The sequence below is a fragment of the Corvus hawaiiensis genome, chromosome 8, assembly GCF_020740725.1.
Source record: "Corvus hawaiiensis isolate bCorHaw1 chromosome 8, bCorHaw1.pri.cur, whole genome shotgun sequence".
NCBI classification, from domain to species: Eukaryota; Metazoa; Chordata; class Aves; order Passeriformes; family Corvidae; genus Corvus; species Corvus hawaiiensis.
In genome coordinates, this window is record NC_063220.1 from 8,073,732 (window position 1) to 8,085,416 (window position 11,685).

The window sequence follows — 11,685 nt, forward strand, 5'->3', positions numbered from 1 at the left end:
ATCTGGAGAACAAGAAATTCATTGTCAATAAGGTAAAATAACACAGGACAGAAACCAGTGCCAAGTTTGCATACACAACAATGGGTCTCTGAACCAATCTCCTCTGCTCTAGAGACCTCCTGGAGTTACAGTACAAAGTTCTGGTTCTGCAAAAACCTTCTCAGGTGACAGCAGTGGTTAAAAAAACCCCACCAAACTACTATAGCAATTCCTAGATGTAGCTGTTACAGGCTACAGACAATAAGTAGGACAAGTTTTATTAATAGACATCTTTGCACTATGTTGTGCAAACATATGAGGAAGTATTCCTTGAATGTTTGCACAATAACATAACAAATACCACAGAACAGAAATGTCAAGACTTCTCTGTCCTATACCTATATTTCAGGATTGTAATATCCTTCCTCAAAACAGTAACTAAATGGGTGAAATTCAGCAGCCAGTACGTGTCAGGGAGAATTCACCTAGCCAGTCTACAAGGGCTGAAACACATCCATCTGCCCATGGGTTAACTCCTCTCATAAAACAGTCACTCCATCTCCAATTTGCCAGTCCTGTTCCTCATGGAAAATCCGTAAAACATCTTTCAAAATAAGCCTGGGAACCAAAATTCCTAACTCCAGTGGATTCAAGAAAACCTGAGGACTCAATAGAGATATTAGATTTTTGGCACAGTATGATGTTACCTCACACTAACCCCTCCACGTGCCACAACATATAATCTACCAGGCTTTCTCCTTCCCCTAGGAGATAACCTTATCACCTCCTTCTTCCCTCTTCTGCCTCCCTTGTAAGGAAACAGTAATTTCTTTGGGCTTGAACAGAGGCAAAGGAGTGACATTTCGTGCAGCTACAATCCATTTTCTTAAATGGGTAGGACACATACTGCGCTGTTTTTGTTACCTCTCCCGTCTCACTACAAAAAGAAATTCTGTCAGACCCTTGGTTATCCTGGACAGGATACCATAAACAAAGAGGTGTGAGAAGGTAAACCTGTGGCATAAACCACAGAGTGAAAAATGAGAAGGTGCTGCAGGTGAAAAATTTCCGAGGGAAAAGGCTAAAGAGCAAACAAACCATTTTTACTTGGATTCCTCCAAGACAAATACAGCTGGATATGCTAATACTGCAATTTGAAAGCAAAAGCAAATGAACACAAGCAAGATGGGACCTGAAGAATCATCAAGCAAGCATTAACAGTCCTCCTTGTCTTGTGCTTGGAAACTTGGCTGATCCATTGTGAACAAATCCTTGCTGCTCCACTCAGGAGATAAAACTATTTTCTTACTGTATTTTATAAAGCAGGCAATAAAGTGTAGCCTTATCTTTGGGGAGCAGTTTTGGAGTGTTACCTATACAACTGCTTGCCCACACAAAATTGTTCATATACCACACTCACAAGCATTACCTACTTTTTATTTCAGAAATGGTCTAAAAGATACCTATTCCACTAAGCTCTAAACAAATCTGAAACATGCTTATTTTAAAAATCCATGGCTTCTGTTTTAGATCTGAGAGAGGGCTTGCATATCCAAACACCTAGGTTTCCGTACCATAACAATTAGTCTAACAAAATTATTACCACTAACCAAAAATCCTGCCCTTCCAAGATGACGTTAAAAATATCAGAATCTGGAAAAGAAAACAGAACACATCCCTATGCACTGTATGAATAAGTGGATTTGGTTTCACCAACTCCAAAAGAAAGCACAATGAAGCAAAGAGCTCTGCTGGTGATACCCTAGAGAAATTTTTAAGACTAAAAGTAAGAGCACACACCACCAAGAGGATCCTTCAAAAGGAGAGTCAACTCAATTTTCTTGCACTTGCAACTCAAAAATGAACTGGAGCACAAACACTGAAATACACTGAAAAGAAAAAACAACAAACCAGCACAGTGAGGCTATTTAAAAAGAAAACTAGAATTTCCAAAGAAATAGCACTTACACCATCATGGTGTGCATGTCAATGTGCAAACACACAAATGTTGGCAGAAGAATAGGGGTCTCAGAGATGCCGAATTCTTATAAGCCTCCTGAAAACAGACAGATAGAGGAAACAAATCTATTGCAGCTTCCACTAAGAGGGTCCAGAGGGAGCCCCACTGAATTACTGGATACCAAAAAGTCCACATGGGGCTTTGGTGTCTAACGATCTGTAAACAAACAAAATCACAAGTAAAGGCTTCATTGGTTTTGCTCCTTATAGAACCCCTGCATTTGCTTTCTAATGCGTTATTAATTCATTGAATTCACTGCCAAAGGATGGAAGCAAAGGACTTAATTAAAAAAACAAAATGAATTCATGGAGAAAGCTTTATGTTTGAGAAGTTAAGGGATACAAGTAAAAGCATAATTTTTAGGACAGGAAGATAATCACAGGAGTTAAAGAAATAACCTTGTTTATGGACACTTTGTTCTGCAAGATCTGATGCCACCGCTCCAAAGAAACAATTTTGCAATATACAAACTCTAATTTCAGAGTCACACTGCAAAAAGTAACTTACATGTCTCAGAAGTTCTGCTAGGTGATTTGAACCAATTCCTGTCCAGACAAGCCCTCTCTCACACAAGCATGACTGGCAAGATTTAAAACTTACCACTGACCTAGCACTCATTTTCTATCCAGGATTTGTAAGAATACAAATTTTAACTATCATATGAAATAAAAGTTGTCACATAATATATCTTCATTCTGCCCATAATCTCTTCTTGCCTTTCTAGGCTTTGTGAACACTTGGAGTTTGGGTTTTACTCGACTCATAGGTTTGGGGTTTTTTTGGATAGCTTCATTCTGGAGAAGCCAAAACTTTTGAGATTAAATTTTCTATTTTAACCTGTCATTGCCCAAGCTTGTGCCACCAGTGTAAAGTACTCAGGTAATTTCCTTCACACTGAGCACTTGGGGATGCATTTTGTCTGTGGACCATGACAAGAAGTCACATCCTCAGATAAAACCAATACACCCCAAGCGTTCCATTGATGGAGAGGCAGTGATTTCAAAGACAGTCTGATGGATGGCCAGCTTCTGGCTTCATTCACACTAGTATGACTAAAATTCTCTTAGGTTGAACCCAGGTGCTATCTTACTGAAAAATAAGCAAATTAAGCACAGAACTAAAACCTGAACGCTTCAATTCTCTATAAAGACTGTATGTGTTGGGAGACATCCCCTCCCAATGGAAAGTATTAGATTAATGAAGAATTTCATTGCTTAGTGCTCTTCTTTTTTTTCCCTGACTAGCACATGATCATTTCCCTCATTCCTTCTATGTAACAGGACATTCTCATAGATGAGAGGTTTTAAACGAGACTACCACTTTGGAAATTGTGCTACCATTTTCTAGCCCTTTTTGCCCCCCAAAAAACACACTTCTACATTGTGTTTGAGACAGACAAGTCATACGTAAGACTGAGTTGTTCACAAACAATTTACCATAATATTGGTCCACCCCATCATGTTAATTTTACTGGTGAAGCAGAAAGTATTTTCTCATTCTACTCTCTTTACTTTGCCAATATGGTAAAAAACCAAAAATCTTTAAAAATAGTGAAGTGCAAGAAGTCCAAACAAGACCAAGTGCAAGTCCCAAGAACAAAAAGAAAAAGTGATTCTCCTATGGAACACTTATTAAATGCTCAGTATCTAAATTTCAGATCCAAGAGCATTCAGCTTCTCCCTCTCACTTAGAATATTTGAAACAAAGTAAGGCAACCAAACAAAATCTAAGCCAGATTGTACATATTTTTATTTCTGGATAAATATTAAACATTCAATGAGAAATCTGGAACACTAAGCAGGTATTGCCCTTGGCTGCACATTTCTGTTTGTCTTAATTCCTAAGGAGGTCAAACAAATGAAGAACTCAGTTTACACGTCAAGAGTAACATTCCTTGCAGAATGTGTGCGAGTTGCACACCAAGTGATAATGCTCAGAGCTGCCACACAGAGTCAGGAAAGTTTCACACAATGTTTGGGAAAAAGTCAGAGACAGTCCAACTCCTGGCAGAGTCACCATATGGAGTTTACTGCAGTACCATACGTTTTGGCCACTCCGCATAGCTCTGCTGCCAGCAATGATAGACTGAACTGTTTCTTTACAAGACTCATTCCTAGAAGCAAACAGAAAATCCTGGCCAGAGAGGGTCAGACAGCTCCTCTGAATCTTTATAATAATAAAAGGAACAAAAGAAAAACATCACATTTCAACAAACACTTTAGCATCCAAAATAGTGGGGGAAAAAATTAAGAGTATAAATTCCAAGCACATGGCGTGGAATGCAAAAAGATGCTCAAACCTATTTAGTCATGAATTTATGTCTTGATACATTATGAGATGCTGCTGTCAGTGTGGTCAAAAAACCCAACAGGCAGACATCTGTGAGAGATCCTTCAACTTCCTCAAGCCTCACCAATTATTGCATGCCTAATTTATTGAAGTACAAATAGGAAATAGGAAGGCAGAGACGGGAAAAGCTCCAAATAAATGCTGCAGATTCCATAGCTGGCATGGATGTCAGGTATCTCACACTCTCCTCCACAGGAGGAGAACACAGGAACAGCTGCAGTGGAAGAGCTGCTGATGCCTGTAAAGATGTGTCTCTGCCTCATTGAACCAAGTGCCCACAGCCTACACCCACGTAAGGCCAGGGGAGAGCTGATGGATCTGGCTGGGGTAGCTCATCAGGCTGCCCCCACTGCACTCTCTCCCCTCCCCTGCCCCTCAGGAGCCATCTGGGAACAAGGTGTGACTGGACAACCCTGTTCATGGCTACAGGACCTCACAGTGAAGTTGCCAAGGAATCTGAGCATACCCTCTCCTGCCAAAAAGGTTGAAAGTACTTTATCCATCACAGCTGTTTCCACTGCAAACACCAGCTTAAGAGGTAATTCCATCACTTTATGTGTTTTTAAATCAACAATTTACACATTTAGCTACGATGATTTAATTTAGCTGAAGTAAATCTATGACTTCTTTTATCTTTAAAGTTCTTTCAAAGGAGATGTCAGGTGGTAGCTGCTTACATCTCCACTGTAAATCCAGCTGCTTACTGCGCGTTTCAAAACACAGATGCCTCTGAAATGCACTCATATAAACCAAATGCAAACCCATTACAGCCAGTGCACAGACTGGCACTGCCTACCATGAGTATTGGATCAGACTCTACAGCTATGTCCTTTCATCATGGTTTTCTTTTCTATCAAATTATTTGCCTCTGAGTTGAACTGAAGATTGTCAATCAAATTCTACCTTTAAGCTATCAGTTCAGCAGCGGTAAAAGATCTAAAGTGTTCAGATTAGAAGAGAATGGGAAAAATGCATTATTGACTTTCCCTGAGTGTAAGATGAAATTTGGAAGGCTTAATTGATTTCTACATCTGCCATTCTTATCTAAACTTCTCATGTAAAAATAATGGCTAAACCCACAGGATTTGACTTGTGAGGAAGGAACCAACACTGGTAGATTACTCTTGGGAGTACTTGCACTTTTTTGTGTATGTAACACCTACAGTCTGGGCACTGACCAAAGTAAAATTAACACAGTAAAATTAATCAAAACTAGCAATGAACAAAATTTCTATGTGTCAAGGCTCTGGTCTGGATTCTCTCATGCAGCCACGGGGCTTTTGCTACCTCTGGCTTCTCACACGTGTCTACTGCTGTATTTGTAGAGCATCCCTCTACAGCAGCAACAATGCAATCCAAAACACTCTAAATTCCAAAAAGTGCCTCTTAAGGCCTCATGGTATTTAAGGAGACAGAAAAGAAACAAAGACCATCTGTTACTCCAAACTAAGTAACAATTAAGTTGTCTACACTTAAGGAAAATTACCAAAAATTGAACTGTCATTCACAACTACATCCCCAAAATACCACTTTCAGTGCCATCTTCATTAGTTTTTCTTTTTTTTTTTATATACACTAAATAGTATAGAAATCTTCCTGTAAAATTGTAATTTGGTATTTATTAACATTTTGCAGAAAACCAAGACAGTTTTTGTAATAACCATTCTGGACATTAAAGTCTTAGTAGCACATTTCTGACTAACTGCAAAAAGGAGCTGAAGTACACATTTGAACTCAATATGCAGGATGGCTGTCATATTTGCATGTTGATTCAGCTCTTCACTGGAAGAAAGAAGAAAACCAGCAAACAAAACCCCCCACTGATACAAGTCATTTAGCATTCCTTACCTTGGAACCTGTCAACATAGTTCCCAGCATTTTTGTTCCTTTTCCAATACCAACCACTGCAAAGACAGAAGAAGAAATGCCACTTCAAAACAGCCCTGCAGTTCCCTTTTTTAACACCAACACTAAATATTATGCTAGTCAGAAACCCAGCCTTTCATGCTCTGTTAGCATATGAAGAGAGTCACCACTTTTGAGAAAACATCTCTGATGTTCAAACAACATGGGACCAGTGAAAGGAAAAAAAGTCTAAAGCAAAAGATAAATAACCTTCATCTATTGTTAAAATACTTTAATTCAACTCCTACATTTATTTATCTTTTAATCACCAAAGAAATGGAGAGTGCAATTAACACTGCCTCTGGTTTGATGAAGGCTATTGCTCACCAATAATGAATGAACGCTTCATTGTAAGCTAATAGTTCTTTTAAAGGTTGATAGTGACCAAGAGTAATACAGCCAAGACAGCATAATGAAATTGTTTATCAGGCTTACAGCAAGTAAAATAACCAAAAGGTCCAACTGCCCATTATTGTGCATGTACAGATTACTGTTATTTCAATTCTAACACCAGTATTCTAAAAAACAGCAATCAGTCAGCTTTTCATATAAGAAAGAGACAGAAAAGGAGCTCTGGTTTATATTTTACTTTAATGCTTTTTACAAGGTGCTCTCCTTTAAAATGCTTTCCTATTGATTTTTTCCACATACAGCAATCTGAAGAAAATTTTAGAAGGAAATCAGTTTTGTGTACAACTCATGGAATATATAATAGCCTATGTACTTTATTTTAATAAAACTAGAGGAGTTAAGGGAGCTTTCAGGAAATCAGCTTCATATTAATTAAGAGCCAGGACCAAAACCATCAAACTGAAAATGAACTTAAAAAAAAAAAAAAATTTACTTGTGTTCTAATGCTTCTCAATTTTTATGCTCTGAGACTCGTTACATTCCTCCTTGTTCTCCATTACTACTCCTCTTATTCCTGAGGGTTTTTAGTCACTTGTGCCCTTGTGCTTTCATGTACCTTCAGTTCAACCTGTTCCTGTTATTTGCCAGATAGGAAAGAGCTTCAAGAAGGCTGAGGAGATAAGTACACAGGTAAGACTTTATAACCAAGCACTTTCCTTGCAACATGATGACATAACTGACACTTCAACAGCTGAGCTGAAATTTGCTGAAGAGTGTCAAGAGATTCTATAGAATAATTTTAAAGAGACATTGAATGCTTTTGTGAACAAGATACTAACAATTTTCTCTTAATCATCAGCTTATGGAGAATATGTGTTACTAAACAGTGACATAAACCCTACTTGGCAGACTACATTGAATGTATAAAGATTTACCTGAATTTTAATTTTTTTATACTTTTTCATGTTTTCTTCTACTGTGGAAGCATAATTCATTACTGCCATATAAAAATAAGCCAAGTAAAATTCCCATTATGAGCAAGAAACAGCAAACTGGAACCACAGCCCTAGAATAACACCAAAAGAAGATATTCACTAAGACTCCACCTTCCCTTTCTCTCACATGTCAAAGATCACTGACCTCTGCCTCCAAGGTCCCTCCTCATCTACACTTGCTGTCAGTAAGAGAAGAAATATAAAAAGGATGTTTTCTGATAAAGAGCACAGCTCAGTTATTGGCAGTACACCTGGCACACTAAGCAGGACTCTGTATCAGTTATTTCCCAGGACCAAAGTTATAGACAAGCAGTGCATAAATCTGGGAGACAGCAGTATAGATCAAGAAGGGTTTCAGAAAATTTAACACTTCTATCATGCTCCTGTCCATGAGGAAGGAAAGCTTTCTGCTCCACCAGCCCATCCTGAAAAGCAGCACACATACTCTGAATAACTTGTTTCTGTTGTGTCCTTCCCTCCCTCATTACCTCACCTGAACACACAAGAAATCTGGGCACATTCCCTTTCCCACTCCTCTCCAGTTTTGTCCCTTCCAATCTAGCTACCATTAATTTTTCCCTGTGTGTTTTGTATGGCAGTGGAATCCTATGCCTTTTTTCAATCCATCCACAGCATATTAGGGTGATGTGCTTCTCTAATTATACCACGCACATAAAGCCCAAATACTTTTTGCCATGCCATAGAAGCAGGTTTTGGACACTGCTGGGTATTGGAACAGTTGGAGAAGCAATTAAAAAAGCACGAGTAATTTTGCTTTTCCTATGGATCAATTCTATTGACTTTGCACAATGAGAAGCAGCATGCTCAGAGGGAACACCTGTGTAAAAGGAAAACATCTGCTTCAGCAATGCACACTGAATTCTCTTGTGAGTGGCCACAAAGCACAGGAAATTAGAACCAAACCAGGCAGTGCTCCCTTCTAACCCAAGGATGTCACATTTTGCCATGTTCACAAGTGACAATTACCAGCTACAGACCTCTAGCAACACTCACAGCAACCAACCTCCCCTTGAAGCTGAATTCTTCCTGAGAGAAGTCATACATCAAATCTCAGTGCATTTACTTTCAGTGTATACTCAGAGTTGTACCTGTTTATTTTCAACAGCAAAAATGTATTGCTGTTATTTCTCCAAGCCAAGGAGAGCTACAAGGTTATGATTTGAGCAAGCTGTAGCCTGCATGTTACTTATCAATAAAACTGCTGGTGACAAAGTATGACGTGGGAATAACCACACCCACAGCTGAGGTTTTAACACCAGCAATTGACACATACTGTTATTCAACAAAATAAAGGAATTCAATAAATGGATTGCTATCAAAATTAAAAGAAAAAATATCTTTGAAGACTCTTCTTTATGAAGCAAGACAGGACAGGGAGCTAAAACTTTTTCTGTGCTGAGCCTCTAGAAAAGCAGCAGCTGAATTGTTCTTATAAATCTTTCATTTGGCAAGTATTAGCAACCCTAAAGGCTCCCCCAAAATCCCAGAATAGCATTACTTTGAGACAAAATAATTCAACAAATTATGATGACTATAGATCCCCAGCTTAAGTTAAAAAAAACATCAATTGCTCAGGTACTTTACAATTCATTACACAAGAGTTTGTATTTTCCCACATGTAATAACCCAGAAGTCATTACAGTATTTGGAGGAAGGGAGGGAAGGCAGGAAGGGAGAATACAGCCTTCTGTTAAGAACCATGTTACATGCATGTACAAGTATAAGCACAGGAAATTTAATCCAGACCATTCTTCCACAGTAATCTGTCATTACCCCAAAACCTGCCATGCGTATCCCAAATTGTTCCTCCACCTGACTTCATGCAGGCATGAAAATGTTTCCTAAAATCATATTTTGATGACTGTAATTATGTTTTTCATTACCCAGAACTCCTGTGGCTGCACTGTCCAAAGTTCCTCCATGTCCAATTTTCAAAACCTGATTTCTTTTGTTCCCGTTTGTTTGCACACCAGCTTCTGCAAATAGAAATTGAAAGGAAGCATTATAAAATAACCTTAGAACATCGGAAAAATGACCTGCATTTCCAGACTGCTAAAGGAAATAAAAATCAAATATTTATTAATTAGCAGTGCAGAAATTACTGTAATGCAGTAAAACCATTGATTAATTTAGATTTACTCCCAACCTCAAACAATTTGCAAGGTATTTTCACTTAGATTCTAATGAAGCCTCAAATACAAACAGATTTTTGGAAAGTACTGCTAGCAAACCTGGTCCACCTGTGAAGTTTAATTAACAAAGCATGGAAGAACCAGCAGCAGAGTTCCCAAAACATCTATTATACACAAATTTTATGCTACATAATCTGAGCAATTCTTGATGTATTTACTGCCTTATACTGGGATGTGTTTACTTGCACATTTGCAGCCCTATGGAAACTGCAGCGAACTGAATTTGCTCAGTGCTGCTTTCAAGCTGTCAGTGTCCCAACCCACCAAACCTCCTATGCAGCTGATGACTCCAGGAATTTTTGCAGAATCCAATGCCCCTTATTTATTAGTATTAAATACGACAAATGGTCTAAGCTCCCTTATCCATATTTCTACTATCTCTCCATTCAGGGAACCAGATTCTTCCATACAAGAAGTGTGTGCCTACACTACACTCAGTGCGTAGTGAACTACAGTACACTACAGAGTAAACCATGCTAAGCACTCACTAGTCTGAAAGTATGTTCTCACTTCTGCAGCAAGTGCCCAAAAGCCCAGACTAGATGATCAAGTCCCCATGTCCATTATAAAAAGAATCTAGGCCATAGTCACTCATACCTGTGCAATGATCTCACTTTTTTTTCCCTTAATATCTGACATACAGACTTCCCGGTACTCAGAAAGAGCAGTTTCTGCAGACTGTGCCCAGGACTTTCAAACTTCTTGAAACACTATGGTTTTCACTCCTTTGGTGATATTTTTTTAATGGCAATAGGCAGTGGGACTGCAGCAGAACATCCTGCAGTGCTGTGCTGCAGAGATGTGGCTGACACCCATTCTGGCACATGGGCACACTCTGTCCCTGCCCACAGCTCTCCAAGCAGCCTGGGATCCCCTGCACTGTGCCCTGCAGGACTGGAGCTTCCTGCTGGGGCAAAGCTCATCCCCATCCAACCTCAGGACTCACATCCTGCTATACCATGGCGGTAACAGGTGCCTGCCACCAGTACCATGTGCTGAACGCGGTCTCACAGCTCACGGTGCAGCGTGACCAACACTGACTCTGGCTGGGACAGTCTTTCCTTAAAGGCCTCCAAGGACACAACTCCACCACCTCCCTGGGCAGCCCATCCCAATGTCTAATCACCCTTTCTGTGAATAAATTCCTCCTAATGTCCAACCTGAACCTCCCCTGGCGCAGCGAGACAGGATGTACCCAGGAATGGCTCCATTCTCCAAGGTGGGCCATGCCATGGCTATGAACTACTACCGAAACAAAACAAACAAACCCACAAACAAACAGAAAACTAAACTCCGCTTATCCTTCGGTTTTCTGAGCGCTGAGAAAGAGGGTGCAGTGCTTTACCGGGAACTGCGGTTCCCGCACCCCAAAGACCGCACACACTTGACCCCATCCCACAGCCGCGCCGGGCAGGGCACGCCTGGCCCAAACTCTCCGGATGTGGCGGCCCGGCCGCCGCCGCTCACCTGCCAGCAGCCTCTCCTTGAGCAGGTTGAGCACGGCGGCCGAGGTGGGTCCCTTGGGCTTGCGGACAGCGAAGAGCCCGCTCAGCGAGAAGAGCCTGTCGGCCGCGCGGCCCAGCGCGGCGCCGCCCGCCTCCCCCGCCATGCTGCCGGCAGCGCGCCCGGCCGGGGCCGCCGGGAACTGCAGCCGCGCGGGCGGGACGCGAGGGAGGAGCCGTGAGGGAGAGCTTTAAGCTCGCCGAAAGCATCGCCGGCGAAGGTATCGACAAAAGCAGGTTTAATGTGAACGCGAAGCAAAATCCGTTGATAAGGCTCACTGTACTGGTTACTAGAGCACACTGAGGGAAAACGAACTGAAATCTCAAACCCATCAATCTAGAACAAAAACCAACGCCAAAATTATGCGGAG

The 11,685-nt window shown here is 40.6% G+C and overlaps 1 protein-coding gene across 4 annotated transcripts in view; it reads right to left on the reverse strand.

Annotated features, from left to right (window-relative positions):
* The window catches only part of TRUB1 (TruB pseudouridine synthase family member 1), a 32,803-nt gene extending 21,362 nt beyond the window's left edge, over positions 1–11,441 (reverse strand). For all 4 annotated transcript variants that reach the window (XM_048311407.1, XM_048311410.1, XM_048311406.1 and 1 more), the window contains exons 1-3: positions 11,280–11,441; positions 9,504–9,596; positions 6,197–6,252 (exon numbers count right to left, since the gene is read on the reverse strand). In XM_048311407.1, the coding sequence (XP_048167364.1) occupies positions 6,197–6,252; positions 9,504–9,596; positions 11,280–11,421 (291 nt within the window). In that variant the 5' untranslated portion in view covers positions 11,422–11,441. The remainder of the gene's footprint in view (positions 1–6,196; positions 6,253–9,503; positions 9,597–11,279) is intronic.
* Positions 11,442–11,685: the final 244 nt, after the last annotated feature.